Source organism: Talpa europaea (genome assembly GCF_964194135.1).
Source record: "Talpa europaea genome assembly, chromosome: 16".
NCBI classification, from domain to species: Eukaryota; Metazoa; Chordata; class Mammalia; order Eulipotyphla; family Talpidae; genus Talpa; species Talpa europaea.
The window spans coordinates 6,050,830-6,077,825 of record NC_140084.1 but is presented as its reverse complement, the minus strand read 5'-3'; the positions used below and the strand labels follow the sequence as shown (position 1 = coordinate 6,077,825).

Sequence of the window (26,996 nt, the reverse complement as noted above, 5' to 3'; positions counted from 1 at the left end):
ATGGAAAGTGAAGACACTAAGAAAATACAAGGTAAGAAATACACACATTTTATATCTGAAATTAGCTTTATAGTATAGTTGTGGTATTATCTGACAGGATTATCTGACAGGACACAGTAGAGACTTGTGTAGCAGTTTACATACATATTTATTGAGCACCTTCTCTGTGTCTATCATACTGACTTCAGGAAACTGATGTCCTAGTAGAAAAGGCATGCTAATAATTAGAGTATCACATGATAACTGATTTAATGTAAGTGTATACAAGAACATTGCGTACCTGGGAGGACCATCATTAAAGTATGCCTGGAGGTCCAAATATCAGAGTTGCCCTGAGAAAGATAGAAATTGAATCCATGGGCATTGAAGAGGTTAACCTACAAGGAAATGTTAAAAGAGGATTGGTGTTCCTTAATGTACCCATTCATGAGGGCTTGACTGAGGAAGAGGACCCTTAAAGAAAGATTCAGAAAATGTATCAGAAAGGTAAAAAGAAATTCAGGAATGTGGTGTCTGGAAGTCAACCTTAGTAGGATGCTTTGTGAGAGAGATTACATAACAGAACCAGTGACAAGCTCCAGTTACCCATAATAACAATTTCTACCTGCCTTCTATTTACTGTCTCCTCAAAAAAAAGTACTTGCACTCAGATCATTGACTTGTCTACTTTTGGAGAACTTCATACTAAAATATAGAATGGAAGAGAGCAAGATGTGGGACTGGGGTTGGAGGTTTGAAGAATGCTTATAAATAATGTTTGTGTCCTCTGGGTAAATACCTAGGAGTGGAATTGCTGGATCATATGGAAGTTCCATCTTTAGTAGGTTGAGGAATCTCCACACAGCTTTCCATAGTGGTTGGACCAGTTTGCACCTGCACCCGTATGTTTATAGCAGCACTATTTACAATAGCTAAGCTATGGAAACAACCCAAATGCCCAAAAATAGATGACGGGATCAAGAAGATGTGGTACATATTCACAATGGAATATTACTCAGCAATCAAAAAAGATAAAATCATGCCATTTGCAGCAACATGGATGGAGCTAGAAGGGATCATGCTCAGTGAAATAAGCCAGAAAGAAAAAGAAAAATACCAGATGGTCTCACTCATAGCAGGAATTTAGAAAACCTAATAAGAGATCAGGAAAAAAACTTAATTATATAATAAAGTAAAAATCAAAATCAACAAGCAACTATAAACCAGAAACACACTATGGGGGGGGAGGGATTAGAGTCAAAATAAGGGGGGGTGGGAATTGTATGGGGAATATAACCAAGATGAAAATGCATACATTGTGCAAAAATGAAAAATAATGTAAAAAATATATTAAAAATAAATGAGATGAAAAAAAAAAAAGCTTATAAATAGCCATTGAGGAAAACAAGTGAGGAAGCAGAAGGGAATGGGAGATAGAGCTGACCACGGATAGGATTCTTGAGTCAAGTTGGAAGTTAGAACTTGAGAATGTATACCAATTATTTGTAATTTTATAATTGCTTGCTTTTTACCTTTAGCAATGCCCACATTGGGCTAACGGGCAAAGAAAGGCACAGTTAGGATTATAGGACTTTTTCAGTAGAAGAAGAGAGGTCAGAGAAATCCTAGCAAGATAATGGTTGAGGTAATGAACCAAGAATCTGGGATGAATAGGGAAGGAAGTAATGTCTTGGAGAATAGGAGTAAAGAATTTAGAGATCTTAGGGGTCAAGGAATAAATATTAGAAGAAAGACAGTTGACAGAATATTCAGAAAATAAAATGACAGAGTTGAAAATATCAGTGGTAGAACTTTCCTAACTAATAACAAGAGTACAGAGATTGACTGTGGAAGTGAATAGCCTTATTTTTACTGTTGAATGTCTTTTTATTATTGCATTTCAAGAGTTCTATTTATATTCTGAACACAAACCTGTTACTGGATTTCATATCTGTAGACATTGTCTTCCAGTTTGTGAGTTGATCTTTTCACATTCTTGATATCTTTTGAAGTTAAAAAAACTGCAAGACCCGTATATCCAAATTTCTTATTGTGTGTAGTTTTGAAATTGTATAAACTTCAGTTTTTGTTTGCTAATTTATTTTCTTCAGTAATTACTGAAGGGATTAGGTTACATAGCCTGGAGAAGTTAAAACCAAGTTGTAGACATTAATAGGTGGTTTGATGGGGAAGGGAGGGATGAAGATTGGAAATATCAAAGTATGAGAAAAGGGACACAGGGGAATAGAGAGGAATACAAAAAGAAATTTCTTGCTCTCTGCTGCTGTGCCTAGAATTGAAAATCACCATACCCCATTAAAAAAAATGCCTCTCTGACATGCTGATGAAGAGCGGTTTATTAGCCTTACTGTCAAACTAACCTTATTGTTTCTGTTAATGTAGGACATAATTCCTAAACATTGTTCAAAGACAACTTAGTGATAACTTTTTTTTTTTTAAACATTTATTTATTTATTTATACAAGCACTGGGTACAGTCAGAAGCGCGGGAGGGTGAGAGAATTCACCAGAGCCAGAGCGGGGAGCAGAGCAGGCAGAAGGACCGCAGTACACTGCTGAGGGGAGCAGCGGGCGGCAGGAGAGGTCTGCGCGCCATGTGGGACCCTCCTCCAGTGGCCGGGGAGCAGCCGGGGATTGAACCGGCGCCGCAGAGGCTGCGGGCAGCTTCGCAACCCAGCGCTCAACCGCTGCGCCACCGGGGAGGCCCTTAGTGATAACTTTTATAGTCAAGGTTTTTACTAATAAATTGAGCCATACATTTTTTTTTTAGCTAAATTGCCAGTTGTATTTCTTTCAAGAGGAAGGCTAAATATTAATGATGGATGTTAATTTCTTTATGTATGTTCCTTTTTTAAAATATATCTTCCCATTAATTAGATCATTGAGAAATTTAAATGTTAATTCAAGCATTATGTCAGTCTATATATAAGTTTATTTAAATCCTTAAAATCAAAAGAACAAATTGTTTAAAGTCTAAAGAATTTTGTATAAAAGTGATTTTTTAATTTTTAATTAGTACATAGATTTTTTTTTTGTATTTAGTGCCTTTTATGTGCTAGGCATTTTATTTTTATTTTGGGATTACAGTTTTTACTCCTTCATGTGTGTACATGTTCTAACTCGCCCTTCAGCAAATCACCCATGCCTCTATCCCATCTCCCTCCCCCACCTTCTCTTTACTCCCCATTGTTCCCTCTGGCAACAATTAAATGCTTTCACTCAGTCCAGAATTTATTTCTGTTTTATTTTTTTCTGTTTCTGTTTTTTTGTTATCTATATTACACAGATGAGTGAAATCATCTGATACCTGATACCTGTCTGTCAATTGCTGACTTGTTTCACTTAACATAATCACCTTGATGTCCATCCATTTGCCCCAAAAGACACTATTTTATCTTTTTTAATAGCTGTGTAGTATTTTTTAAAGATTTATTTTTATTTATTTATGCATACAGGAACTGGGGGGGAGGCCAGAGGGGTGTGTGGTGGAGGGTGAGAGGACTCACCAGTGGGGAACAGAACAGGCTAAAAATACACTGCTGAGGGGAGCAGTGGGCGAGTCAGGAGAGGTCTGCTGCGCCATGTGGGTCAGCTCCCTGGCTGGGGATCGAACTTGTGCTGCAGTGGCTGGCCATAGCTTGCTAGTGCTTACTTTAGCCCCTGCGCCACCAGGGAGGCTCAGTAGCTGTGTACTATTACATTGAGTATATATTCCACAATTTCTTTATCCACTTGTCTGTTGATGGACTTAGGTTAGTTTTATGCTTTGTCAATTGTAGACAGTGCTGCTATGAACATATGTATACATAAGTCTTTGTGGATAAGCCCATGTTGGCTTTATTTAAAGATAATATTTGGATTTTCTATTCCTATATTGCATGCAAAGGGAAGACTAATAAGTTTACTTCAAGTTCCTTTATTTAAAGAGCATCTTCTTATATAACTACTGTTTGTTAGATTGTAAAAGTAGTATATGCTGGGCCTCCCCTGGTGGCACAGCAGTTGAGCTCTGGGCTGCAAAGCTGCCTGCAGTCTCTGCAGCGCCAGTTCAATCACTGGCCACCAGGCGAGGGTCCCACATGGCGCGCAGACCTCTCCTGCCACCCTCTGCTCCCTTCAGCAGTGTATTTCATCAGTCTGCCTGTTCTGTCCCCCGCTCTGGCTCTGGTGAATCCTCTCACCCTCCCGCGCTTCTGACTGTACCCAGTGCTTGTATAAATAAATAAATAAATCTTAAAAAAAATGAAAATAGGGCCTCCCCGGTGGCGCAGCGGTTGAGCGCTGGGTTGCGAAGCTGCCCGCAGCCTCTGCAGCGCCGGTTCGATCCCCGGCTGCTCCCCTGCCACCAGAGGAGGGTCCTACATGGCGCGCAGACCTCTCCTGCCGCCCGCTGCTCCCCTCCGCAGTGTACTTCGGTCCTTCTGCCTGCTCTGCTCCCTGCTCTGGCTCTGGTGAATTCTCTCACCCTCCCGCACTTCTGACTGTACCCAGTGCATGTATAAACAAAACAAACAAACAAATAAATAAATAAAACATGCCTCTATTAAAAAAATGAAAATAAAAGTAGTATATGCTTATTATTTAAGATGCCAAACATTACAAAGATGTATATTAGAAAATGAAAATAAGTGTTTGGTTTTTGAAAGGAAACATGGTTTCAAGTAATTAAATTTTTGCCCTTTAGAAATGAAGACGGACCTGAACTTATTGTTGGAATGTCTGAAGTACCAAATGGACAACCCTTTTCCACAAAAGGAAGCTTTGGTCACTATTCATTCAATTTGCCAACAAAACAGTAAGTGATGGTGAATTTTAATCTGTGATTCCAGTTCTTTAGTGCTGTGATATGTGAGACATTATTTTCTACTCATTTACGCTATATGTTATGGAATTATGTTCATGTTCTTTCTTTTATCCTTAGAAAAATCAGCATAGGCAGCCTGCCTGTGACTATAAAGATCTCTGTCTTTTTTACCTTTTTCTAGTAAACCTATCCTTTTAAAATGTAAAAATAAAAAAGCAAAATAAAAATATAGTTTCTTCTTTGTTTTGTCTGCACAGGTAATGCAGGTATTTATTTCCGGGAAATTGGTGGTCTGATGTTTATAAGAAATCTTGCAAAGTCAAGTGAACACAGCATGGTTAAAGAAGCAGCTTTATATACATTAGGAGCTATTGTAGAACAAAACGGTAAAATATAAAAACTTTATTTCATTATCATTTAAGCATTGTGTTTTACTATACTCATCTACTAAAAACTAATTTAGATTTAAATTTATTTTTTACACTACTGCATAACTTTATCCAGGTACTATATCAAAAGTTGAAGATAACCCACATATAACCATTTTCTCTAAATATGGTCTGGGTATAAAGATACATGTTGGCAAAATATTTTCTGCACCATACTTGAAATGAGGTTGAATCTAAGCCATTGATTTGTCAGACAACTTAATATTCTTATATTTTTCTTCATTAGCTATTTCTTCACTTGTTAAGAACCAAAGCTTTGGGGATAACAGAGGTTAAAAAATAAATCCCCCCTTTTCTATAATAACTGGTTCTAGACACTGGGTAAAATGCTGATTATATTTCCTGTGTACCAATTATCTTTTTTTTTTTTTTTGTTGTTTGTTTTTTTTTAATTTTCTAGAGGCATGTCTTATTTATTTATTTATTATTTGTTTGTTTGTTTGGGTTTATACATGCACTGGGTACAGTCAGAAGCGCGGGAGGGTGAGAGAATTCACCAGAGCCAGAGCGGGGAGCAGAGCAGGCAGAAGGACCGAAGTACACTGCTGAGGGGAGCAGCGGGCGGCAGGAGAGGTCTGCGCGCCATGTGGGACCCTCCGCCGGTGGCCGGGGAGCAGCCGGGGATCGAACCGGCGCCGCAGAGGCCATGGGTAGCTTCGCAACCCAGCGCTCAACCGCTGCGCCACCGGGGAGGCCCCCAATTATCTTTTAAAAATTTTGCTTTTTGATGATTATCACACATACATTAAAAAAAAAAAAACAACCCACTATCAGATAGGTATCATTTTGCTTGTTAGAAAAATATATTTTTTATTTATTTATTTGTTTGTTTGCTTGTTTGTTTGTTTTGTTTATACATGCACTGGGTACAGTCAGAAGCGCGGGAGGGTGAGAAAATTCACCAGAGCCAGAGTGAGGGGCAGAGCAGGCAGAAGGACTGAAGTACACTGCTGAGGGGAGCAGCAGGCAGCAGGAGAGGTCTGCGCGCCATGTGGGACCCTCCTCCGGTGGCCGGGGAGCAGCCGGGGATTGAACCGGGGCCGCAGAGGCCGCGGGCAGCTTCGCAACCCAGCGCTCAACCGCTGTGCCACCGGGGAGGCCCTAGAAAAATATTTTTGCACCTCCCTGGTGGTGCAGGGGTTACAGTCTCAGCTCTATCAAGCTATCACCAGCCACTGTGGGCTGAGTTCAGTCTGGCCAGGGAGCTGACCCACATGGCGAAGCAGACCTCTCCTGTCTCCTTGCTGCTCCCTTCAGCAGTGTATTTCAGTAGATCTGCCTGTTCTGCTCCCCACTCTGTCTCTGCTGAATCCTTTCACCGCCCGCACCTCTGACCTACACCCCAGTTCTTCTAGCGTAAATAAAAATATCTTTTAAAAAAAGAAAAATATTTTCATTTCTAGAAAAGTCTTAAAAAAATAGCTCAAATGTCATCTATACCCTTGTTTTCTAAAACAGGTTTCTAAATTTTTCTTAATTTTTTTCTTGCTATTGTTATATATTCATCCTCTTAAAATTTTGTGTCATATTTAAATTTTTGCTTACTTAGGTTTTTTTTTGAATTTCTAAGAGACTGCTATACATGTTTTGGAGCCTAGATCAAGTATTTCAGGTTAACATATTTCTTTTTTAGTTGACTAATTGAGTAAGCATGTATCAGTTTGTCACAGATTTTGTTGTATGACTAATAAATGTAGAAAATAAAATATTTTTATGTTTCAGTGTACTGTCAGCAGACTTTGTGTACTTCAGAATTATTTGAAGACTTAATTGGATTCTTATCTAACAGTGATTCAAGCACAAATTTGAAAAGAATGACTGTGTATGTTATTTTGGTTCTGGTTTCAAATAACCGTAAGTACCTCCTCTTATGTTGTAGAATCATTTAAAAAAATAATAAATTGAAACAAAGTGAAAAAATCCTTTTATTCTAGTCCCTATCTCAGTATCCTTTTTTTTTTTTTTTTAAGATTTATTTGTTTATTTATACAAGCACTGGGTACAGTCAGAGGCGGGGGAGGGTGAGAGAATTCACCAGAGTCAGAGCAGAGAGTAGAACAGGCAGAGTGATGAAGTGCACTGCTGAGGGGAGCAGTGGGTGGCAGGAGAGGTCTGCGGGCCATGTGGGACCCTTGCCCGGTAGCTGGGGATCGAACCGGCGCTGCAGAGGCTGCAGGCAGCTTCACAACCCCGCGCTCAACTGCTGCGCCACTGGGGAGGCCCAGTATCCTTTTATCTTACTATTAAAATCTAGAAAACTGAGCCTCCCCGGTGGTGCAGCGGTTGAGCGCTGGGTTGCGAAGCTGCCCGCAGCCTCTGCGGCGCCGGTTCGATCCCCGGCTGCTCCCCGGCCACCGAGGGAGGGTCCCACATGGCTCGCGGACCTCTCCTGCCGCCCGCTGCTCCCCTCAGCAGTGTACTTCGGTCCTTCTGCCTGCTCTGCTCCCCGCTCTGGCTCTGGTGAATTCTCTCACCCTCCCGCGCTTCTGACTGTGCCCAGTGCTGTATGAATAAATAAATAAATACTAAATAAATAAAATAATAAAATAAATATTTAAATAAAATAAATAAATAAAAAATGAAATCTAGAAAACTTAAATAAGAGACCAGGAAAAAGAATAACTATAAGAAAGTAAAAATCAAAATCAACAAACAACTATGAACCAGAGACATTCTATGGGTGTTGGGGAGTGGGTAAAGAAGGGATTGGGGTCAAAATAAGGGGGTTGCAATTGTTTGGGGACTATAAAAATAAAATTAAAATTAAAAAAAATAAGCAATAAGCACATATACAAAAAAAAAAAGAACTACTAGCTTTAAAGAAGAGAATAATAGGGCCTCCCCGGTGGCGCAGGGGGTTAAGCACCACACTATGAAGCAGTCCACAGCCTCTGCAGCACGAGTTTGATCCCCGACAGGCCAGGGAGCAACCCACATGGCACAGCAGACCTCTTCTGACTTTCCCACTGCTCCCCTCAGCCGTGTATTTCCATCAATCTGCCTGTTCTGTTCCCCACTCTGTCTCTGGTGAATCCTCTCACTACCCTGCATCTCTGGCCTGTACCCCAGCTTTTGTATGCATAAATCTTTTTTTTTAAAAGAAGAGAATAATAACATACTTTTAACTCTTTGATATTTGTTCATTTAAGAAATAGTTAAATGTTTTGCACTATTTAACATTGAAAAGTAAAATTTAAAAGCAATATTTACCCCAGTGGTGCAGGGGTTAAATTCTCAGTGTTATTAAACTATTGCCAGCCACTGTGGCCTGAGTTCAAGCCCTGGCCTGGGACTGACCAACAGGGTGCAGCAGACCTCACATGTCTCCCCACTGCTCCCCTCAGCAGTGTATTTCAGTAGATCCGCCTGTTCTGCTCCCCACTCTATCTTTGGCGAATCCTCTCATGCCCCACACCTCTGGTCTGCACCCCAGTTCTTATATATGCATAAATAAAAATAAATCTTTAAGAAAGATAAAAGCAGGACCTCTCCTGGTGGCGCAGGTGGTTGAGCGCAGCGCTGTGAAGCTGTACACAGCCTCTGCAGCATAAGTTGGATCCTGGCCGGCGGCGAGGGTCCCACATGGCGTGGCAGACCTCTCCTCTCTCGCCTGCTGCTCCCCTCAGCAGTGTATTTCATTAGTATGCCTGTTCTGCTCCCCGCTCAGTCTCTGATGGATCCTCTCACTCTCCCGCGCATCTGGTCTGTACCCCGGTTCTTGTATGTATGTATAAATAAATAAATAAATAAATAAATAAATAAATAAATAATTCTTTTTAAAAAATAAAAGCAAAGGAGAAGCATTAAATCATTTAGTTTGGTTGCTTTTCCACTGAATTAGCCATTTACTTACAATGTTTTCTCTATTGATCAGTGATGGCCTTAAATTTCATATAGCTCTTGGCTCAAATTTTCTTTTGGTTTTGAGTTCTTATTTTGGAATGATTTCAGACTTACAGAAAAGTTACAAAGATAGTGTAGAGAATTCCATTACATCTACTTCCCATGCTAAGGTTATTTTTTGAAATATAACTTTAATTCTTAAGATTGTTAGAAAATTTACACATATTTTATTTTTTTAAAGAGGCATGTATTTTTATTTATTTAGTTGTTTGTTTATTTGTTTGTTTGTTTGTTTATACATGCACTGGATATAGTCAGAAACGCGGGAGGGTGAGAGAATTCACCAGAGCCAGAGCGGGGAGCAGAGCAGGCAGAAGGACCAAAGTACACTGCTGAGGGGAGCAGCGGGCGGCAGGAGAGGTCTGCGCACCATGTGGGACCCTCCTCCGGTGGCCGGGGAGCAGCCAGGGATCGAACCGGCGCCACAGAGGCCGCGGGGAGCTTCGCAACCCAGCGCTCAACCGCTGTGCCACTGGGGAGGCCCTACACATATTTTATTTTTTTTTTTTTATTTTTATTTTTTTTTAAAGATTTATTTATTTATTTATTTATGCAAGCACTGAGTACAGTCAGAAGCGCCAGAGGGTGAGAGAATTCACCAGAGCCAGAGCTGGGAGCAGAGCAGGCAGAAGGACCGAAGTACACTGCTGAGGGGAGCAGCGGGCGGCAGGAGAGGTCTGCGCGCCATGTGGGACCCTCCTCCGGTGGCCTGGGAGCAGCCGGGGATGGAACCGGCGCTGCAGAGGCTGCGGGCAGCTTCGCAACCCAGCGCTCAACCGCTGCGCCACCGGGGAGGCCCAACCTACACATATTTTAAATAGTATTTTTTGGTTTGTTTTTTTTTCTGTTTCTGAGTATATTTTGGCATTGTAACCCAGAACCATGCAAAATAAGTGTTTTGAAATTTTTAGATGAAATTTAAATGCTGTCTTTCTCTAAGCACATGTGTTTTCCATTATAACCTTAATTTCAGATTTTTATCTACTGCAATTTCATGTTATATTTTGTAATACTTTAAAGCGATTTATAAGTTAATTCTCTATTAAAATACTCCTTAAATATTTTCCATTTCTGCAAAAACTATTTCTGAATAAAATTCATATTCATGTAATATATGGCTATTTTTTTAAGGGACTGGACAGACTCTTGTGAGAGAAACAGGTTGCATTACAGTCCTGTCACAGCTGTTCAGGTAAGCAAGGGTAAATTTCTTACTATTAATTAAGACTTTAACACATTTGTATTAATTTATTTTATTTTGTCTTTAACCTAATAGGACAGTTCTTTCAGAACATGAAGTGAATTTGTCAGATAAAAATGCTTTCCAGAATTATCAGTTGTGGTCTTCGGTGTGTAGTACTCTGTGTGTCTGTGTTAACAATCCTCAAAATGGTAATAATTTCATTTATATTAAAATATAAACTGAAAACTGATATATTTGAAATCTCATAATAAAGCTTTATTGACTCTTTCTCCTTTTAGATGAGAATCAAATATTTTGCAGTTCACTTTTTCAACATGCTAATAACTGGTTAGAAAGTTGCATGATACCTGAGATAATTCGCCCTATATGCTCATTTATTGGACTCACTCTTGCAAATAACAGTAAGTATTTATTTTCTAGGTTGCACTTATGGAAACACATTTCAAAGCATAACAAAACCCCATTTAATTAATTATTGTATTAGTTGGATTAATGGAGTGATTTTATTCCAGTAAGCTGAGTCATGTTAGATGCATTTAGATACTTGTAGATTGGAAAATATTAAATATAGATTTTTCCAGGATGTTGGGAAGATGGTAGTGGCAGCACAGTTTTGTATCTCCCCAGATAACCTCATAAAACACAGCAACTAGACAGTAAAATGAAAAACCCAGATTGTGTTCTCTGACTATAAAGAATTAAAATAGAAATGAATAAAAATAAAACTTCCAGAAAAGTCCCCCAAATATGGAAATTAACTCATACTGAGAAAAAAGCAAAAGAAACGCAAACCCATGAGTCAAAGATTAAATCATAAAGGAAATAAAAATGTTTTTAACTGAAATATAATTTTAACAGAAATATAATTTTCAAAAACTAGAATGCTGCAGAAGTAGTGTTCAGAAGGAAATATAACACTGAGGCTAACATAGAAAAGAACAAAGGTCTCAAATCAGTTATATTAGTTTCCACCTCAGAAACTTGAAAACAAGCCATGTTGTTCTTTTTGATTTCTTACATCTTTGTTCATTTTGGTACAATGTTTGATTTCACCCTTCAGGGGTAGTCCTCATAATTCTCCCATGACCGTGGCACTCTTGAACTATCACCATAGTCCCTTTGTGCTCTTCGCTCCCCTGTTTTGACCTTTCTCCCTCCCGCTTTCCTGCTGTATGCCTCAGATCTTTAGTTTGCCTGCTAATTTTGTCTTTTTCCTGATTCTTTGCATGGTTTCCCTATGTTCCCTTATAAGTGAGAACATCAGTTTTTTTTTTTCTTTTTCCTTCTGATGTGTTTTGCTTAGCATAATTTTTTCCAGTTCCATCCATGTTGCTGCAAATGGCATGAGTTTATCTTTTTTGATCACTGAGTGGTATTCCATTGTGTATATATGCCACTTCTTAACCCATTTGTCTGTTTGGGGGCATTTGTGTTGTTTCCATATCTTAGCTATTGTAGATAGTGCTGCAATAAACATAGGAGTAAACGTTTCCCTTTGAATTAGTGTTTTTGTGTCCTTTATTCCCAGGAGTAGTGTCACTGGATCATATGGTAGAACCATTTTTAGTGTTTTAAGCATCTTTCACAGAGCTTTCCATAGTGGCTGGATCAGTTTGTGGAAGAGGGTTCCTTTTTCTCCATGTCCTCACCAGCATTTGTTGTTGCCAGATTTCACAAGTGTGCCTCTAGCTCCTGTTCCAGCTATAATTCAGGATCAGACTTTTTTTTTTTTTTAAGATTCATTTTATTTATTTACGCATACAAGAACTGGGATACTGGCCAGAGGTGTGGGGCCTGACAGGATTCACCAGAGACAGAGTAGGGAATAGAACAGGCAGATCGACTGAAATACACTGCTGAGGGGAGCAGTGGGCGAGACAGGAGAGGTCTGCTGCACCATGTGGATTGCTCCCTGACCAGCCAGGGATGGACCTCATGCTGCAGTGGCTGCCAATTGCTTGGTAGCGCTACTCCTGCACCACCAGGGAGACCCCTGCAAAACAATGTTATCACTAAATGAGATACCTAAAACACAAGAAAGAAATACAAATAGTTGTACTATATGGTTGTACTAGTTAAAGTGGGTTTCTTACATAGTTAGTAATCCATTTTATGATTATATGCACAGGTTAAGATTGGAATTTGAATTTAAGGCTTTTTTGAAAAAGTCAAGTTAATGTATTAGGGCAGATTAATTGATGTCCGTCTGGTTTGAGGTGTTAGTAACTTTGCTACTTTATTTCTTAAGCACAGGTTCAGAAATACTTTGTATCTGTGGGTGGACTAGATATATTGTCTCAAGTCCTTGTGCAGCTGGAATCTGACTCACACAGCACTGTGTCCAGTGCTAAGCTTGCTGTGGTGGTGACCAAGACAGTGGATGCGTGTATTGCTGATAATCGTGAGTGAAAATGCTAAGTAATGTTTTTATAGTTGCATTTTGTTTTTGTTTTAATTCAGCAAGTGAGTATTGAAGTAGTAGATTGAATACTTCCAGTTTCTCCCAAATGGGAGGGAATCTTAGAAATTTTGTAGTGTAACTCATTTTCTTTCTTTAAAGATTTATTTATTTATTTATTTTTAAAGATTTGTTTGTTTATTTATTTATTTATTTATTTATTTATTTATGCAAGCACTGGGTACAGTCAGAAGCGCAGGAGGGTGAGAGAATTCACCAGAGCCAGAGCGGGGAGCAGAGCAGGCAGAAGGACCGAAGTACACTGCTGAGGGGAGCAGCTGGCGGCAGGAGAGGTCTGCACGCCATGTGGGACCCTCCTCCGGTGGCCGGGGGCCAACTGGGGATTGAACCAGCGCTGCAGAGGCTGCGGGCAGCTTCGCAACCCAGCGCTCAACCGCTATGCCCCTGGGGAGGCCCGATTTATTTATTTTTATACAAGAGCTGGGGTACAGGTCAGAGGTGCGGGAGGGTGAGAGGATTCACCAGAGACAGAGTGGAGAACAGAACAGGCAGACAACAGAAATACATTGTTGAGGGGAGCAGTGGGCATGACAGAAGAGGTCTGCAGCACCACGTGGGATTCTCACTGGCAGGCTGGGATCAAACCCGCACTGCCCGAGTCTGCGGACAGCTTCACAGCACGGTGCTCAACCCGCTGCGCCACGGGGGAGGTCCAGTAACTCATTTTCAGGGACGTTATGACTTCTCTGAGAGTTCAAATCTAGGCCTTCCTTCCTTCAAGTATAGTGATATAGTCAAGAAAAATTTCCATCATTGCTAAACCTTTGTTTCACATAAGAAACTTTATTAAATTAAAAAAATTACATAATAAAGGGACATTTTTGAGACATAAGAAATGGAAGGCCCAACATGAAGATTTTTTAAAAATTATATGAAGAATTGGCCTCCCTGGTGGCGCAGCGGTTGAGCGCTGGGTTGCGAAGCTGCCCGCAGCCTCTGCAGTGCTGGTTCGATTCCCGGCTGCTCCCCGGCCACTGGAGGAGGGTCCCACATGGCGCGCAGACCTCTCCTGCCGCCCGCTGCTCCCCTCAGCAGTGTACTTCGGTCCTTCTGCCTGCTCTGCTCCCCGCTCTGGCTCTGGTGAATTCTCTCACCCTCCTTCCGCTTCTGACTGTACCCAGTGCTTTTATAAATGAATAAATAAATCTTAAAAAAAAAAATAAAAAATTTCCATGAAGAAAATTATAGTTTAAAATGAAAACTTTTTTAACATCTCAGCATAGCTTCAGATTTGCTTCATTGAATCCTTACCGTCAGTACATCATGACCAGTTAATAGTGTAATTCCATGAAAGGCAGGTTACATAGAAAGGTCTTGACTATTCAGTCTAGATAAGAAGAGTAAACATATTTAGCTTTTAGGAAGTTAGTAATAATCATATTCACAACATTATGCAGGAAAATCAAGAAGAAACCATTCTTGAAAAACTTTAGTAAATTGCCATTACTATGGAAGAGTAATGATTAGTGAGGGTTATATAAGCCACCATCCTATTACAGTGCATTTATTTATATTCACATACATTTATAAGGCATATCAGATATGGATATTCGAGATTATATAGGTATATAACCTGCTAGAACAAGATCTGGGAAATGGTGTGTGCATGAGCTGAAAAATAGCATATGTATAGTTTTTTTAAGTTTGTGATTACTGCCATTTTTTTCCTATTTTATACTAATAGCTGCTTTTGGGGTAGTTTTGTCCAAGTACTGCATTGTTTCAAAACTACTGGCATTACTGCTTCATGAAAGTCTGGATTCAGGAGAAAAATTTAGCATAATACTTACTCTTGGTCACTGCACAGAGGACTGTGGTAAGTATTAGATTTATTTAGCGTGCGCACTAAAACAGTGGAGTAGAAATACTCTTTCCCCCCTTAGTCATCTGAAGGGCTTTAAAGTGCTGCCTCTCTTCCATTCAGGCCCCAAATCAGTCATTTTGCTGTCCTTTCTTCAGCCATTGAACTTAGTCAGTCCTGAAGAACTGTAGTCCTTTCTACCCCTCCCTTCCCTTTCTGCGCAGTTCCAGGGCTGCCCTCCCAGAGTAGGTCTTCAGTCTGTGGCTTCTTCCAGGATTATCGCAGTAGCTTCCTCCGCGGCCCCTTCCTTCTGTCCTCAGTGCACTCTTAACACTGCTGCACGGATTTGGTCCTGTTCTTCTGTGCCAGAAACCTTAAAAAGTGCTGTCTTCTCTACCTGACCTTCCTCCCTCCCTCCCTCCCTCCCTCCCTCTCTCCTTCCCTCCTTCCCTCCCTCCCTCCTTCCCTCCCTCCCTCCTTCCCTCCCTCCCTCCTTCCCTCCCTCCCTTCCTCCCTTCCTTCCCTCCCTTTCTCCCTTCCTTCCTTCTCTTCCTCCCTGTCTCTACTCTCCTTTCCAGCCCTCTCCATGTTCCTCTCTCCCCTTTCTTCTAGCCTCCTCTCCCCTCACACCTGCCCACTCTCCTCTTTCTAGCTTTTTCTCCTCTCTTCCTCCTTGTATTTTCTATTCTGTCAGTTTTTTTTATTCTTTCTCCTAGTCTCTGTATAATTTAGGATTTACTGTATCTTTTTATAAACCAAGTGAGGGCAATTTGTTTACTCTTAGGAGGTTTGAAACTACCCTGTGACTGCGCTTCGGAGATCACTTGTGAGACTTGGGTATTGTTTCCTAAATGAACATACTTTTGAAGCTGTTTATAATTACTACAGGAAGGAATTGTGATCTCATGTAGATAATCTATGATAAAATAACTATCTTCTACTTTATTTCTTGATGTATTTTCTAGAGGAAAATCAGTATGATCTTTTTAAAAACAATGGACTTCCACTCATGATACAAGCCTTAACTGACTCTCAGAATGAGGAACTAAACAAAGCTGCCACTTTTGTGCTTCACAACTGTAAAAAAATTAGTAAGTTTACTGTTACTTTAAGAAAATACCAACCAAAGTGTATGAAGGGGAATTTATATTTACTTCAATGAATCAAGCCCTTTTACTTCCTAGATTCTTATATTTGAAAAGCAGAGCATATGTAATTTGAACATGACGATGAGTGTATTTCAGCATGAAGAAGAGAGCAGTAGATAATTCACTTATTTTATACAATCAGAAAAATTTAATTGTGGGACTTAAACCTGAGGTCTGAGGGTGATTTAGGAATAAATCATAATATAAAGTACATTAACTTATTTTTAAGAAACAACACTGTGCACTCATAGAGCTTAGTGTTAACTAGGGAAATAGTAATTGAATACTCTCAAAAATTATTGTATTAAAAAATTAATGTATGGGCCTCCCCGGTGGCGCAGCAGTTGAGCGCTGGGCTGCGAAGCTGCCAGCAGCCTCTGCAGTGCCGGTTTGATCCCCAGCCACCAGGTGAGGGTCCCACATGGCATGCAGACCTCTCCTGCCGCCTGCTGCTCCCCTCAGCAGTGTACTTCATCAGTCTGCCTGTTCTACTCTCTGCTCTGGCTCTGGTGAATTCTCTCACCCTCCTGCGCTTCTGACTGAACCCAGTGCTTGTATAAATAAATAAATAAATCTTAAAAAAATCTTTAAAAAAATTAATGCATTAAAATTAACATCAGAATGTATGGATAAGAATGTGTGGAGCTCAGCTCTTACCCTGTGATAAAGGAAGCTCCTCTAGACTCGGAGCAGGAGACACTTCAGGAAAAAGTGATTCTTGACCCGAAACCTAAAAGTGCATTTATTTAGGTGAAAAGAAGGGAATTTGTTAGGAGTAAGTGTCTCAGGCATCAGAATTGATGGCCAGTGTTGCTGGAACACTGAGGGAGGGCAATGTCTTTGGAAATTATTATGTCTTTGTGGAAGAAAAATTGCCACTGCAATATGTGAAAAGAGTGTTAAAAGATTATACAAATGAGCTACTTTGTGAAAACTTTAAAAATTAAAAATTAAACTTTTTATTTTTATTTTTTTAAGATTTATTTATTTATACAAAACCGGGGTACAGGCCAGCTGTGTGGGAGGGTGAGAGGATTCACCAGAGACAGAGTGGGGAACAGAACAGGCGGATTGACTGAAATACACTGCTGAGGGGAGCAGCGGGCGCAACAAGAGAGGTCTGCCGTGCCATGTGGGACCCTCTCTGACAGGCCAGGATTGAACCGGCGCTGCAGAGGCTGCAAACAGCTTCACAGCGCTGCACTCAACCACCTGCGCCACCAGGGGAGGCCCTAAAAATTAAAATTTTTAAACCAGTATCCATACACCTGAGTATTTGATGTGTCTGGCATAATGTATTTTCCTGCTATTCTTTTTACTGTAACTCTGAAGAGTGAAGTCTAAGTTACGACTGTCTGGGTCCTGAGCCTTCTGCCAAGCACTTATTTTCAGTACCACTTAGGCAGTTAAGCTAGACTGAATGGGCAAAATTTAAAGGAGAGGGTGCAAGGGGGTGTGGAGTATGAGGATGTCCTTATTTAAAATATTATTAACCTTTCTAGTAATTGATGAGCTCATTGTTTTTTTCCCATATTACAAAGCTGAGAAATTAAGTCTAGGAGAATATTCTCTTGATGAAAATGAAGTAAAACAATTAAAGGACATAAATATGAAAGAGAAGAATCAGAATCTTGGAGACTTCTGGAAGAAAGCAAAGGAAATTCTACACAGAATAAAACAGCTTGAGAGAGAAGGAAATGAGGTTGGCTTCTTTGTTTCAAAGAATATAGAACATTTTTCAAATATTAACAATAGAATTTGGAGGGTAAAACTGTTCTCTTGCCAATTTTTTAAAACTTTAATGATTTGAAATTTAATAGTATTGCTTGAGAAATTATCCATGAACGTAGAAAAAAGAAATTTTAAAAAAGAGGCAGTGATGACTGAAAAATTACAAAACATAAATACAGAGCCAAGATATATAATATCTGTGTAAAAGTGGTTCAGGAAAAAAAAGCATGGAGAAGTAATTCTGTCTCTTCTCTCTCTACATATATGCATGTGTGTGTGAGATGTGGATTATGCATGTATGTAGACATACACATATTCCCATATTTTGCTATGCTTTGTTGTCTTCATTTTTAAAAACAAAACAGTTTCTTTGTAGAAGTTCTGCCAATTACACTCCCACTGTCATGTACTCGGGTGTGTCTTTATACTCTCTTGATCTTTGCCAATGTCATAGGTTGATTTTGATAGAAAAATAATTCAGTTTTGCGTTAATGTTCATTTCTCTTATTACAGGTGGGTTGGAACATTTTTTTCATAAGTTTAAGGGATATTTATATTTCCTTGCTTTGAACTGTTCATTTCTTTTGTCTGTTTTTCTAACTATTGTTTAACTTTTACATATTTCATTGTAGTAGCTCTTAACAAACATGATTAGAAAAATTGTACTGCAGACCAAGATAGGATTTGTATACATACTTTCTGGGCATTTTGATTTCATTGTGTTTTGCTTCTGGCCTTTTTTTCTCTGAGTTTCCCTTCCACGACCCATATTGTTCCTGGTCTCTAGGGGAAGTTAAAAAAAATAGTTGGGGCCTCCCTGGTGGAGCAAGGGGTTAAGCACCATACTATGGAGCAGTCCACAGCCTCTGCAGCACAAGTTTGATCCCCGGCGGGCCAGGGAGAAATCCTCATGGCGAAGCAGACCTTTCCTGTCTCTCCCGCTGCTCCCCTCAGCAGTGTATTTCAGCCAGTCTGCCTGTTCTGTTCCCCACTCTGTCTCTGGTGAATCCTCTCACTCCCCTTCATCTCTGGCCTGTACCCCAGCTCTGGTATGCATAAATAAATAAATCTTAAAAAAAATTGGTATGGTCAAATATATTAGTTTTTTATTTTATATTTTATTGGCTTTGTGTAATGTTTGGGAAGGTCTTTCTCCTTTTGAGAATATTAAATATGATGTTTCTTTTAAAACATATAATTCCATTTTTTGGGCCTCCCCGGTGGCGCAGCGGTTGAGCACTGGGTTGCGAAGCTGCCTGCAGCCTATGCAGCGCCGGTTCAATCCCCGGCCACAGGGCGAGGGTCGGTTCAATCCCCGGCCACAGGGCGAGGGTCCCACATGGCATGCAGACCTCTCCTGCCGCCCACTGCTCCCCTCAGCAGTGTACTTCGGTCCTTCTGCCTGTTCTGCTCCCCGCTCTGGCTCTGGCGAATTCTCTCAGCCTCCTGCGCTTCTGACTGTACCCAGTGCTTGTATAAATAAATAAATAAATAAATAAATAAATAAATAAATAAATAAATAAATAAATAAATAAATCTTTTTAAAAATATATAAATAAATAAATAAAACATAAATTCCATTTTTTATATTTAAATGTTTAGTTCATTTTGACTTTATGTGTAAATTATCAGATATTGATTCAAATTATTTTTCTCCAGATAACTACCCTTTTGTCCAAATTGCTTATTGAATAGACTTCCTTTTTCTTCCTAATGTTAACTACTCCTTTTATCATGTATATTCTATTGACAATCCTAAACTTCCTTTATTTAAAGGGAATATAAATTAGATTACAAAACAAATAGATTATTTTAAGTTATTTACTTGTCATTTTCATGTTATAGGAAAAAATACAAGGAGAAACATATAATGATAAGATTTCATCTGTGAATATAAATATTCTTGATACTTTGAAATACCTCCAAGCAGATGGTATTGGTGGAGGTCCCAAAACAGAAGATAAGGATAAAAGCCAGTCTGGAAAGCTGCAGAGTTGTAAGTCCCGTGGAGTCATGCCTCCAGCCTGTGAAGATGATGACCGAATGAAGACACTGTTAAAGACAGCAAACCCAGTTAATGCTTGTTATAGGGACAGTGGGAAAAAGAAGATTCTACATGAAACCAATTCAAACAGCAATCAAAACGTACATGAAGAAATAACCATTGAAAAAAGGGATTTTCTTTCTCATTCAAGGTAGAGTTTAATGATTATTTCTAACTTTATTCTATAAATGTTTTTATTCAGTTCTGTGTGCCACACTGTTAAGTACTGGAATATATAGAGGATAAAGCATAGTTTTGTTTTTCATTTTGTTTATTTTTTATTTTTTTAAAGATTTATTTATTTACACATGTAAGAATTAGGGTACAGGCCAGAAGTGTAGGGGGTGAGAGGATTCACCAGAGACAGAGTGGGGAACAGAACAGGCAGATTGACTGAAATACACTGCTGAGGGGAGCAGCGGGCGAGTCAGGAGAGGTCTGCTGCGCCATGTGGGTTGCTCCCTGGCCGGGGATGGAACTCATGCTGCAGTTGCTGTGGATAGCTTCATAGATTGCATCTTAACCCCTTGCACCATCAGGGAGGCCCTTGTTTTTTATTTTAAAACAGCAAATATAGGGAAAGGAATTTGAATGAAGAGGTATGGAGGGCATTTTATGTCATAGAATTTTCAGTTTTAACTCATAGAGTATAGGGAGCTTTTGATAATTTTATTTATTTTTTTTTAAAGGATTTATTTATTTATTTATTTATACAAGCACTGGGTACAGTCAGAAGCGTAGGAGGGTGAGAGAATTCACCAGAGCCAGAGCAGGGAGCAGAGCAGGCAGAAGGACCGAAGTACACCGCTGAGGGGAGCAGCGGGCGGCAGGAGAGGTCTGCGCACCATGTGGGACCCTCCTCCGGTGGCCTGGGTGCAGCCGGGGATCGAACAGGCGCTACAGAGGCTGTGGGCAGCTTCGCAACCCAGCGCTCAACCGCTGCACCACCGGGGAGGCCCTTGATAATTTTAAATTGACTGATATGATCAGATTTGAATTTTAGATAGGATACTCAGAAAAGAAAACCTGAGTTGAAATCTTGTACCTAAATAACAATTCATGCATTGATAATTGATCATCCCTGTAGCCAAAATCCGTTTGTAATTCATGGTGATCAAGGGAGTGAGATGTGATGAAAAACTGAATTAGGCTTGCCCTTTTATTTATTTCCTGCACGTCACCTCCAGTACACATGCTTGCTCCCTCGCAGGCAGCCTTTGGGCTTAGCCTGGGATTGTAGCTTTTCTTGTTATACCCTTCCTTGTGCTCTTCTGATGGCTACTGTGCTGGAGGGAAACTGGAGAGGATGATGCTATGTTTTAGCCAGGTTGCAGGCCAAACTATGTATCAGGAAGGTGGATTACATCACCACCACCACTTTTTATTTTTTTTTAAGATTTATTTATTATACAAGCACTGGGTACAGTCAGAAGCGCGGGAGGGTGAGAGAATTCACCAGAGCGGGGAGCAGAGCAGGCAGAAGGACCAAAGTACACTGCTGAGGGGAGCAGCGGGTGGCAGGAGAGGTCTGCGCACCATGTGGGACCCTCCTCTGGTGGCCGGGTTGCAGCCGGGGATTGAACCAGCACTGCAGAGGCTGCGGGCAGCTTCCAACCCAGCGCTCAACCACTGCGCCACCAGGGAGGCCCACCACCACTTTTTTCCTTTTCAAAATCTTGATATTTTAACTTGATTTCTCAGGCGTGTGGAATTAGAAAGCAGCAAGATGTGGTCTCCAGCCACCCTGCTTGCCCTTTGGTCACTGATTATATTCTCTCTCTTTGGTCACTGATTATATTCTCTTCTGTTGTTGTTTTTTTTCCTCATCCCTTACTTTCTTCTTTTAAAATCTTTTTCTTCCATATTTCTGCAGGCATCAGTGTTATTACTTAACTCTACTTTTTTTTTTTTTTTAAAGATTTATTTATTTATTTATTTATACAAGTACTGGGTACAGTCAGAAGCACAGGAGGGTGAGAGAATTCACCAGAGCCAGAGCGGGGAGCAGAGCAGGCAGACTGACGAAATACACTGCTGAGGGGAGCAGCGGGCGGCAGGAGAGGTCTGCGCGCCATGTGGGACCCTCCTCTGGTGGCAGGGGAGCAGCCGGGGATCGAACTGGCGCTGCAGAGGCTGCGGGCAGCTTTGCAACCCAGCGCTCAACCGCTGCACTACCGGGGAGGCCCACTTAACTCTACTTTTAGAGATAAGATTTAACTCTACTTTTAGAGATAAGACTGTAACCAGTACAGGCCCTACTCTTGGCAGAATTTGTTAGATTTTGCTAGATCCTGGACCCAGCCCCTTCTGCCTGCCAGACACCCAGAATCACACCTATGCTTGCAGAAACACATGTCTGCACAACAAACATTATATGAACAAACACTCATGTTTATTGTAATCTGGTGTCTGTTTTCCTTTAGTGACCCTGTTTTTAAACATCCAACTCTCATTGTCAAAAATAGAAAGCAGCAGCTACCAGTAACAGGTATGATTACAAATATTTCTTCTTTGATTTTTTAAAATTTTTTTTAAGATTTATTTATTTATTTATACAAGCACTGGGTACAGTTAGAAGCGCGGGAGGGTGAGAGAATTCACCAGAGCCACAGCAGGGATCAGAACAGGCAGACTGATGAAATACACTGCTGAGGGGAGCAGCAGGCGAGACAGGAGAGGTCTGCGTGCCATGTGGGACCCTTGCCCGGTGGCTGGGGATCGAACTGGTGCTGCAGAGTCTGTGGGCAGCTTCTCAATCCAGCGCTCAATAGCTGCACCATCGGGGAGGCCCTCTTCTTTGATTTTTTAATGCTCTAATGTATAAGCCATCCCTTAACTCTCTTTTGACCTCAGTCACCTTCTATTGATAGCTAGAACCTTTCTGTTTATCTACCAGAATGACTGAATGTGGAGTACTGGGCTAACGTTTATAAAAAATCTCGAGAATTAATAAATCTTGTAACTCTTAGATTCTTTAAAATACTAAAAAAAATCTTGCATTTTGCATTTTTTCCAGATCCATTTACATTATGTTCAGATATAATAAATAAAGAAGTTATCAGTTTTCTAGCAACTGACAGTTGTTCCAAACTGTTGAAGTATAGATGCTCAGGTAAATATTTTTTTAATTGTATTTGTTTCATAAGTAAAGCTTTACATACTATTAGTTAACTAGAGTTTGTATTATACTTTTCCCTTATTCTTGTGTATTTAAAATTTTCCATAATGAAACATTAAAAAAATAACATCATTGGGCATCAAGCTCACTTCTTTTGAATATTATTCCCTAATGACTCCTGCTCAGACCCAGATCAAGCTAAATGTTCCTCTTCTAAATTTTGGTAGTGCTATTGATACTTCTGTTACAGCATTTATTTCATTGTATTGTATTTGTTGTCTTTACTCTCACATGACTTACAGCTTCTTGACATATTTGTAACTAAATTCCTGGTTACACGTCTGTTACCATCAGAAATATATTTGCTTTCATAAATTTGTTACTGTTTTGTGACATCTATACATCACTTTAATTTGTTTTCTTTTAGGTTGCATAGCAGTAGGAAAATCCCTGAATAGCCGAAATTTTAGCAAGCTCTTGCACTCTTGCCCATACCAATGTGATCGTCACAAAGTCATTGTGGAAGCTGAAGACAGATATAAAAGTGAACTAAGGAAATCATTTATTTGTAACAAAAGTAATTAATTCAGCAGCTTTAAAACTGTAATTATGGCTATATCTTCTGAACTGTGGTCTAGGGCATTAAGTATATTAAAAGCACAAGGATAAAATAGTGTTGAAAAGAAAATCTGTCTCTGAGCAACTAGTCACTTAAGATGTATCCAGGGAGTAGAGTTAGTCTCTGGTGGCTTAAAAATTCTTCCTAATCCACCTAGGGAGAGAAACAGGAGGTAGCCTATAATGGAATCGATGTGCTGTTACTCAGATTGACATTTTAAGCATGCTAAATGTTTTCCATATTTTTCAGAAATTCTGCTGACCCCACGTAGAAGACAATTCAGTAAAGAATCTACTACTTCTGGAAGAATAAGTGAATATATTTAACTTTTAAATAAACCTAAAATTTCATAAATTCCTGAGAACAAGAATAGCTAGTTGTTCTCAGTTTCATTAATGGCTCTGATGTGGTATCCCTCGGCACTGACAAGGGTCATATGTCTTAAGAAAAGAGGCTTTCTTCTTCCTTTCCTCAGGTTGCTTGCTCACCCACTGATCATCAGCTGGGGAAGAAGTGGAGGAAACTAACATTTGTTAAGCTACTACAATGTGTTGAATGGTTTATAGATATTACTTCCTTTAATTTTCATAGCACTGTATTTCCACTTTAGGGCATAATAAGAGGCAAAGCTTAGATTCACCTGCAAGCCTGTATTTCTCTAGAAGCCCCTGCTCTATCCTCTGGATCACATTTATATTTTAACAAAATTATTCTCCTATATACAAGTGTTTCAGAGAGATTTTGTAGAAGGTTTTGGCTTATAACTATAGCACCTCAAACAATCAAAACTGAAGAGAAAGTTTAAACCTAAAGCCCTGCTTAAAAATCAATATACTTCTTAAGTGAATTAATTTACAGGATTTAAAAAACTTAACTACACGGTTAACATTTCAGGTTTATTACCATTCCAAAATTTTCAGACTCACCATTTCCTATTATTCATATGAAATGAGTACCTTCAGAGTAACAGTGAACAGTTGAGTCCATTACTTGTCAAAGTAGCCTAGAAGTTGGTAACCTCTATAGAGCCATTCTGTATTTATTGCAAAGACATTTAGACTGGGTACAACCAGGAAACATTTTGCCACATACTTTTATTTGGCCATTTTCACTGCCACAACTTTGAAGGAAATTTCAATTTATTTTTGTTTGGATTTTTCACTAGGTTAGAAGTTGTGTGTGAAAATTAAAGTTGGTAAAATGCCATTATAGGTTAGCCAGCCCACTTTTTGAAGTAATCTTTTCTATAGAAACTGTCAGAAATGGGGTTTTCCATTGAAAATGAAAATCTTGGAAATCTTGTTCTTGGCAAGGAGTTGGCATCAACTTAATACATTTCTTCAGTGATGTATCTTAAAGATAAATATGTGACAACTGAAAATGTTTGTAGAACCTCGTGAAATAACATAATATGGTTTTACATTGATTATGTAGAGGTATCCTAAATCTTGTTAAGTGACAGTCAGCTCCTATTTTTGTAAATTAAAATTGCTTTATGAAAACAAAATAGTAGTCTGCCTTGCTCTTTTAGAATTTAGAAAGGCATATTGAGGTAGTGATTAGATTGGTTTTATTTCTCTTTCAGAAGCTGGCTAGGAATATTTGTTATATTGCCCCCACCTTGATAAATTTACCTTTTGTACTAGAGGCATTTATCAGCTGTCATTTGGTCACAAGTTACACTTATATTTGAGGGCATTCTTTTGAGAAATGACCACTGCAACATCTAAGCAGTTAAGAACATTGAGGACAAGGCTCTCTTTTAGTACAGATAAGTATCTTGAGAAAGTTTGAAAAATAGAGTCTCCAGAGCCTCCTTGCCTATTTTTGCCCACTCTTTCCTAACACCAGTGACTATCCAGAGGAACACTAAAGAAATCATAGAGGGAGAGTCTTGTGTAGAGCACAGCTTCCTCCCCTTGGGCTGCCCAGGACTCTGCTGAGGTAACCTTTGAGGAATTGGGCACAGATGTTAAGTGTAAACTTCAGTAAGATGGCAGCTGTATTGGAAGAGGATGGTTGGCTTTATTTAAACAACTCCAGGATCCCAATATCTTGAATGTTATAAGAACACATTCAAATCTCTATTCATTATAATGAGTTCCAATGATTTAGCAGGTGAAGTTGAAAACAACTGTTTCTTGGAAAACCAGCATTCTAGTAACCCAAAAGTAAGCAGTAACTTTGTTGAAAAGTTTTGAAAGGTTTTTTTTATATCCAATAATAACTTTTTTTTTCCCTTTAACAAGTATTTATTGATCACCTACCATGTGTCAGACACTGGTGATACAGTGTGGTGATCAAAACAAACCAAAATCCCTGTCTTCATGAGGAGCTTGCATTCTAAGTGATATAGTAGGTAATAATCAGACATTATTTTCATTGATTTCTCAGCTTTTTGCTGTTAAGATTTCTCTTTTAAAAGATCTGAACTGTGGTTCCTATCCTAGGAGAGGGGGCAAATGATGAACAGTTTACAAGGCAAGATTTTCTAGATCCTGCTACAGTAAATAAAGTAAATAAGTGGAAATGCAAGAAACTCCTTTTCAGCAGCTACCATCTAATAAGCTAAATTAAAAATATAGAAACTTAAAATGACTCCTGTGTTCATCACCAGAAAATGTTATGTTTACAGATACCAACTGTATATTCTTTCTGTTGTAGAAAGTATCCATAAAAATCAGAGTTAAAAACTACCTTTCCCATTGTATTTTTTTGAGTTCGAATCAAACTGAATACCCTTATAGATAGTGAACATGTTTTTTAAAGTGATTTTCAAAAGATCTTTATATTTTTTAAACTATCAAACTTGATGTTTAACAAGTGTTGAAACTCTTTTCTGTTCTATGAAATTATGGAGCCTTTGGAAAGACTGTATCTGTAGGATAGGTAAGCTGTTTGTGAACTCTCCTTGCAGGAATGCTGAGAGAATTATCAAATGTTCATAAATGTTTGTTTCTTTTTTTTTTAAAGATTTATTTATTTATTTATTTATACAAGCTTTGGGTACAGTCAGAAGCGCGGGAGGGTGAGAGAATTCACCAGAGCCAGAGCAGGGAGCAGAGCAGGCAGAAGGACCGAAGCACACTGCTGAGGGGAGCAGCAGGCAGCAGGACAGGTCTGCGCACCATGCAGGACCAGGGAGCAGCCGGGGATCGAACTGGCGCTGCAGAGGCTGCGGGCAGCTTTGCAACCCAGCGCTCAACCGCTGAGCCACCTGGGGGGGGGGGGGAGGCCCTGTTTGTGTTTCTTGATTGAAAGATGTTGCAAGTAATGTTGCTGTAGGATTACGTTACAACTACTGAAGTCACAATGACAGCTTTTAGGTTAATAGTAGGCATTCAGTTTTAAAAAAAAATTGAAGTGGACTTCTATATGATGAGTAGCCTAAGCATGAAGTTTTCTTACTATATTAGTTCCTAGCTTTTGAATAAATCCAGCACTTATTTGGGTCTCAAGAAGATCCCTTTTCTTGGCAAGTACTAATCAACAATTCTCATTAATTACAGAAAAAAGGAGAATTCGTAAAAACTTTACTAAAGAAGAAGTAAATTACCTTTTCAGTGGAGTTAAGAAAATGGGAAATCACTGGAATTCAATTTTGTGGTCTTTCCCCTTTCAGCAAGGACGGAAGGCTGTGGACCTTGCTCACAAATATCACAAACTGATCAAGCACTCCAAGTGTGTGGCTCCCTGA

The 26,996-nt window shown here is 39.6% G+C and overlaps 1 protein-coding gene across 1 annotated transcript; it reads left to right on the top strand.

Annotated features, from left to right (window-relative positions):
- Positions 1-26,996, top strand: TERB1 (telomere repeat binding bouquet formation protein 1; the record flags this gene model as incomplete). The annotated part of the gene is made up of 17 exons (XM_084257444.1): positions 1-31; positions 4,684-4,794; positions 5,061-5,189; positions 6,975-7,106; positions 10,287-10,347; positions 10,432-10,547; positions 10,638-10,760; positions 12,608-12,760; positions 14,523-14,654; positions 15,605-15,730; positions 17,329-17,489; positions 19,364-19,713; positions 21,986-22,050; positions 22,579-22,674; positions 23,108-23,257; positions 23,549-23,611; positions 26,809-26,996. 17 exons carry the CDS (start codon positions 1-3, stop codon positions 26,994-26,996), a joined length of 2,187 nt encoding a protein of 728 aa, XP_084113570.1.